Source organism: Tetranychus urticae, chromosome 3 (assembly GCF_039701765.1).
Source record: "Tetranychus urticae isolate SD_2017Ah chromosome 3, NJAU_TeUrti_SD_1.0, whole genome shotgun sequence".
Taxonomy (NCBI): domain Eukaryota; kingdom Metazoa; phylum Arthropoda; class Arachnida; order Trombidiformes; family Tetranychidae; genus Tetranychus; species Tetranychus urticae.
This window is the reverse complement of record NC_142960.1, coordinates 16074509-16083694: the sequence shown is the minus strand read 5'-3', so window position 1 is coordinate 16083694 and position 9186 is coordinate 16074509. Positions and strand designations below refer to the sequence as shown.

Genomic DNA, 9186 nt, shown 5'->3' with positions numbered 1-9186 from the left:
TTTTTACTCAATCAGCTCATTAGCTTATTAATTATCTGAATGGTTCTTCATTTTATTCACCCTCACATATAATACAATTTTGTTTAAACTAAATTTCTCGAGAGATTTGTAATTGCCGGAAACGACATTCTGATCTTTACTGGTTAATTGTCTGTTATTTAATTATCTATCTATCTTTCTCTAATTTAATTCATATGTATTATTATTTTATTAATATTTCCGTCCTTGCCAATTACAACTGACAAATTACAATTTTATGCAGCAATTTAACTTAAATTCACAAGTTTTATTGCAAATGGTGCCCATGAAAGGCGAAAAAATTGAAAACCTCAATGCATTATATGTATCATCGTATTACTGAAATTAAAATTCATTGTAAAATTTAGATTGTCAATTACAAATTTAGCAAGTTCAGATAAGATCCACGGCTTTTGGAAACATTGAAATGGACTAACCAAATGAAACTCAATTTACAATGTTCTAAGCACATAAAGAAAGTTCGATGTTGCTTGAACTTTTATCGTTTTTTTGTTGCTTTTCCGGCCTTCTTCAGAAGATCAAAAAGTAAAACGCTCAGGATGAGACTGGAAAGTCTGATAACTTTAATAAATTTTAGAATTTAACAAAAAAGGAGTTTTGTTCATGGAGTGAAAAAAACAACAAAAGAAAGAGAGATCATAAACTAGGAAAATGGATTTTTTCTAAGTGAATCTATACACGAAGTCATAATTATTGACTTTTAAAGCTGATGAAAATAGTGAAGGATCCATTGGTTCCTAATTTTTCCTTGAACTTTTGAGGAATGCATTGATAAGATTCAGCAAGCTAACTGTTCTTGAATCATCCACACAAGAGGATACCAAATAAATTGGGGTATTTGAGATATTGACCAAGCTATAAGACCATGTGGCCAATATCCAGGAGTACGATTATTTTTACCAATAGTTTGAACAGCCGAGTCGGCAAACACATTGGCGGTTGGACATAATATACTTGGAGTAGTGAGGATGGCACTGAAATCGTTTTCTCGTGATGGACAAATATAACTGGGCATAATAGATTGGACAATGATTCCTTTATCTTTATATTCATATTGTAAAGACCGGGAAAAGTAATCAACAAAAGCCTTTGAAGCAGAGTATGCTGACATTAAAGGCAACGGATTGTATCCCGCGATTGAGGATATGTTTACGATGACCCCCTTTTCTCGAGACACCATGTCTTCAAGAACTATCTGAGTCATAAACAGGACAGTTCCCATATTAACATTGAGAATTCTTTGAAGATAGTCAGAATCATTAGTGAGAAAAGGTGACGGTCGAGCAGGCATAACACCTACATTATTGATTAAAATTCCTATTTCTTTCCCTCTTAACTTTTGTTCAATCAGTCTATAAATTGATGGCCCTTCATTGAAATCAGCAGATATTTGTTCGACTTCAACATCAAAACGATCTCCTGAAAGTAGAAACAATGCATTAAAAAACACTTCACACTATAGTATTGTGACCTTTTAAAGATGACTCTTTTATTTTCGATATCTCAGTACAAAAGTCACCTTAAAGGAACCACAAGAACTCGTTGCAAGAAAACATAAATTATCTATCATCAACAGCCACCCTCAGCACCAGACAAAAATGTTCAAGAAAAATTCAAATTGAATATTGCTCATGATGTAAGGTGGCCGTTAAAAAATTAAATTCTTACTAATTTCATCTCCGGTAGATTGTAATTTTCTCATATCACGTGCAATCAGAATAATGTTTAAGCCTCTTTCGGCCAAGGCGAAAGCATAACCACGACCGATTCCTTCGCTACCACCAGTTATAACTAATAGGGAATAAAAAATCATAAAACAATGGTTATAGAGCTTTTGATCATTAGTCTATCAAATCGATAGTGTCACAATGAGGACAGATTAACAAATCAGAATGGAAAATTGCCAAAGAGAAAGATATTAATAGCATCAAAGAAATAATAACATTTCTTACCTGCCCATTTACCATACTGGGATAGATCAGTTGGTGATACCTTTGGCCATAAATATGTTCGTACTCCAACTGACAAGTCACTGAGGATGCAGATACTTTTCTTGGTTGCATAATAGATTCCAAGCAACAGTAGTGCATCACGGCAGCCCTTGAATGGTCTAGATGATTCGGTAAATAACAAATTAAAAGAATCAACAGCAGCCATAAAACTATCGTTAAAGTAAGTGAGTAGTAGTAGAACCAAAAGGATCAGCTGTAACACTGTTCTCAACATTTTCTAGGACATAGGCTTACTAGCAAAGAGTAAAGCAGAAGAGACTGCAACCAAAAGTAGGAAAATGAAAGTTGAACTTATCCCCACAGGATGACTCTGTTTGAAGGCTTTACAATTGAATTTTCCTAAATTAAAATGAAATTTTCCTTTTTAAATTCGAGGCCAACAGCTTGTTGAATTTCTAGTTCAATAAATCAAATATGAATGCTTAAAAATTTATTCCAATGTTTCTGTTGAAAACAGATCGAACTGCAATTTCGTAGCAAAATCTAAATACATTTGATTATCTTATTAACTGAATTACTGTTCAACAGTTAAGCAATTCGTCTTAAATTGCAGCATTTAAGTATTGTGCTTAAATTAGTTGATTTTATTTCAAAGAGATGGCATTACATTATTGAATTGCTTTTGTGATGTGAATTATCTCCAAAGAGTAACTCTTTGATTATCTCGGATTGTTAAAAGCTTTTTGTTATAATTATTGATTTGTATTTTATTTCGTTAATAGTCACTCATTGAAATATCTAACTACTATCCTTTCATATAAGTTGTCTACAATTAAATGCCTGTTAATAGTTAGTTTATTTATATGGTTGATTGTAATTTAATCAATTCCTGATAATTGTTTACACTTAAAATTCTGTGTACCTTCATGTCAAATGTTTAAAAGCTGCTTTAGGTTAAAGTTTAATGTCTCAAATTGCAAAAAGTTAACATCATCTTTCAACAAATTTCATCGAGAAATCAACACCAAAGCAAATAATATGTTAGAAACTAAATTGATTACCGGTAAAAATGATATTAAGTCAATTGTCGATGATATTGATACGATAATAAGTGATTGTGATGGAGTTACTTGGATAGAGAAACGGCCCATTGAAGGAGCTGCAGATTTCTTCAAGAAAATGAGATCGATGGGAAAACGGATTGTTTTTGCGACCAACAATAGCACCAAATCTCGAGAATCATTACTGGTCAAATTGAACTCGCTTGGATTTGAATCAACCATAGATGAAGTGATGGTAACAAGTTTCGCTACTGCAATTGCCCTTGGAAAGTTATCTTTTACTGGTAAAGTCTTTTGTCTTGGTTCACCAGTTTTAAGAGCTGATATTGAATCGGCTGGGTTCAATGTAGTCCCTCCATCTTCACAAATTAATGAGGATGAGGAAGAAGCTAAGCTGTTCAATGGAGATGGAATCGATTATCATGCTATTCCATTTGATCCGGATGTTTCTGCTGTGGTTATTGGTATGACTTACAAAGTTTCCGCTATAAAATTGATTAAAGCTTGCACTTATATTTCAAGAGTATCACCTGATTTAATAATGTCTACAAATACTGATTTCTCGTTCCCTGGACCGAAGGGAGTCGTTATTCCTGGTACTGGCAGTTACGTTCAATTAATTGAAAATGTTACCAAAAGAAAGATGTTTTCTATTGGAAAACCAAATAAAACCTTCTTTGAATGTATCAGGCATATTCATCCAACTGTGAACCCTGATCGAACTATGGTTATTGGAGATAGATGTGATACTGATATTGCATTTGGTTATAACAATGGATTTAAATACAAGTTGCTAGTTGGTACTGGAGTCAATAGTTTAGCTGATGTCAAACAATTTGCCGATGATAAGCTTGAAGATCTTGTACCGAGCCATTTTGCTCCAAGCTTGAATGACCTGAACCTTTATCTATCAGATTGATATTTATTGTACTTTTCGACTTGTTGATTATTTAGTTATTTTAAATGGTGATTTTATTTATTTAATCCAGTTCAATCTTAACAATTCATGTCATTCAGTCTTGATTGAAATGATAAACCATGCTGTTGCGTAAAGAAGTTTATTAATTTGATTAATTAATCTGATTTATTTACGAGATGAAAGTCACAATCTTCAACTCATAAGTGGACAAAAAAATTGCCGAACCATCACACAGGTTCAATGATTTTAAGAGTTAGATTAACATTAAAAGTATTTATAGTTGTGAAGCTCATTGGTGATGATTCAAAACTGTCAATACCTCTCTAATGTATTGAATTTGTAGGACAGATATCCTTTTTCAATGGTTTTGATCTGTGCAGAGCTGGTTCAATTGAGTACCAGATTAATGCTTACCAACCAACTGATTTAAGTAAATCAGCTTAACTAACAACACAATAGATTAACTGTTGAACAGTAATTCAGTTAATAAGATAACCAAATGTATTTAGATTTTTCTACGAAATTGCAGTTCGATCTGTTTTCAACAGAATCATCGGAATAAATTTTTAAGCATTCATATTTGATTTATTGTACTAGAAATTAAACAAGCTGTTGGCCTCGAATTTAGAAAAAAAATTCATTTTAATTTAGGAAAATTCAATTGTAAAGCCTTCAAACAGAGTCATTGTGGACCATTGGGGTTTATTGCAGTCTCTTTTACTTTATTCTTTGCTTACTAGGCATCAAAAAGTTATGTTTTTTGCCAACTTGCAACTGGATTGGTTGCTATTAATGGAGGCATTTTCAATTTCCTTTCCTATGAAATAATTTTAATATTTGACTGAACAACAGATACAAGATGTAAGCAAATCTGATTTTAATACCGCTGCCTCAATCACTCAATATATAAAAAAATTTTACATATTAAAACTAATCAGAAGCAATATCAGGTTTGATTTAAATTAGACTTTGTCAGTATTCCTCAAGTTAATTATAAATAGAAAATTAAATTAATTATCAAAATAAATAATAAAAGCAAGAATTAGTTTTCCCTTTTACAAATTGCTAGATAATCAGTCAATTACATCAACATATCTTGGCAAACCTAATAATTATCGATGTTTTCAGTGATGATGCTTAACCGATTAGGTCAGTTCCATGAAACAAGATAGACAAAGGAAATTGTAGTTCTCATTAGTATGCAAATGTTTAAAAGGTATTTAATTACGATGCTGATACGTTGTATTGTCAATTTCTGTAGATCAAAAAGATAATTTGATATTTGTTTCGCTGCTATCCCTAAATTATCATCGTCAACATCAACTACAACCATAATTTTGTAAATAATACTTGGAAATACATTTTAGTTTTAATCTTGTAAAAAATTTATTAATTCAATTGAAGAACACTAAAAAGTAAAGAAACTCTCTGTGAGATAAATATTTTCATGTGTTCATCAGTTAATCAAAATAATTTTATCATTTTATGATCATACAATATTAACTTATTCCATCTTCGAAGTCAACTAAACTAATTTTGGTCATTTTGAACCATTTGGATCGTTTTCAATCAATTTTCAGTTTCTTTCGATAAAAACAAGCTATTTGAAAATAACATAACCTGACCGAGATCGTTTAACAATCATGAAAACAGTGAAGGCAACACTTGCAAAAACAACGCAAAGGATTATTATGAGAACCACCGAAAGCGTGTCAAGACCAGAATCAACGGAATCACCAAGACCACAATAAGCTTTCCAATCCGACTCAGTGAAACTTTGCAAGTGTGTTAAGAGATCATTTAGTGGTACTGAAGATGTTGATGGCGAAGAGGAAGAGTGAGTGAAATTTGCATAAACTAACTCGGGCTCACGAGAAATAGGGAATTGCCAATAGTATAATTTAACGAAAAATGAAGATCCTGGTGCCTCAAATAACTCAATAATGAAAGAAGTTGCTGGATGAGGAATTTCACCATTGATATCGGCTAAATCGTAAGCAACAGATGACATTTGAGGTGTAAAGGTTGAATAAACCAGAAACTTTGGCTTTTGACTTGTATCCCTTCGATTGTTGGTGTTTGTTGCTGCTTTGAGTTTTTTTACTAATTCATCATAAAGCTCTCCAACATATAATTTCAACATGGCAGGATAAGCAACAGCCATTGAATGAAATTCATTTGCTAAATCTTTAAGATCGTCAGTTACTCCTGGTGTTATCCAAGAAGGAACAGGCGTTTTTTGATAAACTTGAAGCAAAGCTGTCTCAACATAGTCAATTTGCGAGTAAAGTGACGTCAACCTTGTTTTAGTCTCGACCAATTTTAATACTGATTCGAAGTCTTTTTTGTATTTCTCAATTTCAGGTGAATTCAAAAGATCATCCCAAGCTTGCTTTCTCCTTGGACAGTTACAATGAATTGACAGCATCTGTAGAAAGTAGATGAATGTAGAAAATAAAGACGAAAATCAATGAATGAGATAAATTCATATAATGTATAAAAAAGGTGACATTATATTGAAAAGAAAAAGAGCGAAATTAGAAAAGGTTCAAGAGTGAAAAAGTAAGATTGAGTCAAGTACATGAGTACTTAAAGACTGCTATAAAACTAGCCACTGAGAGTTTGTCTGTACCAAAGAGCAAGAGACTACTTACACAGTCATCAGGTGTAGGAACAGTGTGGACAGGAATCGGTAGATAATCAGAGTTACCATATCTCCATCTACCATGAGCTTTGTAAGCGCCATTAAGCAGCACTAAGGCAGTTTCAATATTACTATCTTCATCAGCACTTCGAGCATAAACTTCTCTAGGACTGTCGGTTAGAAAACTTGAATATCTTCTACGAAGCGATTCTCCCATTTGATTAAGTTGATGTTTACCAAGATTAGTCAATACTGGTTGACCTTCTGGCCAAAATTCAGGTCTCAGTTGAGGATCAATGAAAGAAAAGGTCGATTGCGGGGTCGCAAGACCTTCATTGGTAATAACGATAACCGATCTCAAGGTAATGTGATCAACTGATGAGTTGACGGTTGAAGAAGTATCATTATTTGACTCCGAAGTATCTTGAGATGATCCGGTAGAAATTAATGTACAAATGGAACATGAAATTAATATAAATTGCTGTAGACGAGATGAAGTCATTGTTACCGTTGAATATAGCACAGTTTAACTACTCAAATGTTTGACCATTCATTGAAACAGCAGACAGGAAGATGAAAAGAGAAGCCACTAGGAGAGAAAGCAAAAAGAGAGTCCATAACAAGGGGAAAACAGGCAAAAGAGAACCTGTGGTTATTTAGGTTTAGCTGGTTAAACGGGTTTCTTTAGCCAATCAGAGGTTGAGTTGGATCCTATTTCAAGGTGAACTTGCATATGGTAACTTGACTCATCAGCTGAACCTTAGTTTTTTTTGAAAAACTAATCTGGTTGCTCTTATGGTTTGTGACCTGAACATTTAAATCCAGTCTCACATCACAAGTGCAGCGATACAATGTCATAATTTTGATGATATTGAATTTACAAAGCATAAAACGAGTTTGTCAGCTCAAGTCTCTGCACCAATATTGCGTCATTTTGCCATTGTTAACATGTTTTAGTAAAATTATTATCCAATCTTTTCCAACAATAATTTCACCGATTTGCGTTTAGTTGTGAAAATATCATTTGTATTGGTGTGGCTATATTTTGCCAATTTTTTGAAAGACTCTTTTTGTTCAAAATTGCATTGAAATTTGAACTTTTACATCCTACTTATTAATATATGGTTTGCAAGAATCAATGTGCATTTTAATTGTTGCGACTCTTTGCAGTCCTAATTGAATAAAATAGCAGCGTTTAAATGACTTTTATTTTTCCTTGATTTTTGACTGTCAAAAGTTGATCCCATCTTATCGGATGAAAAAGTAGAGATGATAAAAAGAGTAGGCCGATCTTGATCCTGACTAGGGATTAACTTTCTTCAATCTCTCTCCTCATTGGGCGGAAAAGTGACCTGACCTGTGTATATTCTTGCATCAGTCTGTAGATAAGAGAAAGAGAAATTTATTTATTTGCTTTCAAAATGATTATGAGTGTTAACAGGTACACTGAAATGATCAAGTGTAAAGACTGACAACTAGTTTATTGTTTCCACTTGAGAGTTCACCAAATTTACTTCTTGAATTGTTTTCTGGTCCAATTCAGGCACCAACAAGTTCATGGTAAGTATGTTGTATTTTCACTTGTTCATCTTTCAACCTTCTTTCTTTGAAAAACCACAAAAGATTTATAAAATTAGTAAGACCATTAGGATTATATAATAGTAAATATATCAACTCACAAAACTGTGGATCGAAAATTTTAGCATATTAACAAATATTTAGTTAACAATCTAACGTAAGCACACAAAAGACGAAACATTAAAGTGTCTAATCTAACGTTTGAATCTGATTAACGAATAAGGGTTGATAAAAATATGACAATTCCTTCAGAAATCTACACAGATTAGGAATTAAGTCTATTTTATGTTATAAACTAAATGATTGAGATGAAATAACTCTCTATTAATTAACAGTCTATACAACAATTTTTTACACAAAAAGAGTAAAGCTCATAAGACTTACTAGTTGCAATTCCGAGTCAAGATGTTTGTCGCTCGCTCCCGATTCCTTGTTAATTAACATCATTTCATCCAATGAGAGAAAACACTTTGAAATGAGTTAAATTAAATAATGAAAAGCTACAAATTAAACTGTCAAATTAAAAAGAAGTGAAAAAATAAAATGATGCAAACACCAATTTTTGGAATAGGTTCAATTGCGTGTCACCAGAGAGCACCAGCTTTGAAAATAATGATTCGAGTAAATTGTTCAATTGTTAATCAAAATTAATTAAAGTAATCAAGGAAGTCAAATAATTGCACAGTTTAATCACCGACAAGACAATTGTGATTTCTAATAAAAACAGGCTGTCCAATTGTCTTAAAGTAAACCACACTAACTTATCAAAAGAGCTTTAAAAGTGACAAAAATCTGCCATATTTAACTAGACTGTGAATCAAAACAATCAAATCTTAATTGAAACTAATATAACAGTTACATATTGTTAAAGTTGAAGCAAACAATCAAACAGTTGATATTGAATTAGCATCAATTAAATCCAAAACAATATTTCAGCAAAATTTACCAAAAAAGTTTAGTTGGTTGGCACCAGAGATCGCTAGCTAGAAGATG

General features: G+C 32.5%; 3 protein-coding genes across 3 annotated transcripts; 1 reads left to right on the top strand and 2 right to left on the bottom strand.

Annotated features, from left to right (window-relative positions):
* Window positions 1-579: 579 nt before the first annotated feature.
* Window positions 580-2278, bottom strand: LOC107364197 (inactive hydroxysteroid dehydrogenase-like protein 1). Its single transcript, XM_015931520.2, has 3 exons — window positions 1992-2278; window positions 1708-1830; window positions 580-1458 (listed from the first exon to the last, which is right to left on the bottom strand). Exons 1-3 carry the CDS (start codon window positions 2263-2265, stop codon window positions 818-820), a joined length of 1038 nt encoding a protein of 345 aa, XP_015787006.1. The 5' UTR covers window positions 2266-2278; the 3' UTR covers window positions 580-817.
* A 393-nt stretch (window positions 2279-2671) lies between these two features.
* LOC107364298 (phosphoglycolate phosphatase) lies at window positions 2672-4258 on the top strand. Its single transcript, XM_015931634.3, has one exon. It carries the CDS (start codon window positions 2925-2927, stop codon window positions 3969-3971), a length of 1047 nt encoding a protein of 348 aa, XP_015787120.1. The 5' UTR covers window positions 2672-2924; the 3' UTR covers window positions 3972-4258.
* Window positions 4259-5338: 1080 nt separating this feature from the next.
* LOC107364076 (prostatic acid phosphatase) lies at window positions 5339-7173 on the bottom strand. Its single transcript, XM_015931376.3, has 2 exons — window positions 6626-7173; window positions 5339-6399 (listed from the first exon to the last, which is right to left on the bottom strand). Exons 1-2 carry the CDS (start codon window positions 7115-7117, stop codon window positions 5572-5574), a joined length of 1320 nt encoding a protein of 439 aa, XP_015786862.1. The 5' UTR covers window positions 7118-7173; the 3' UTR covers window positions 5339-5571.
* Window positions 7174-9186: the final 2013 nt, after the last annotated feature.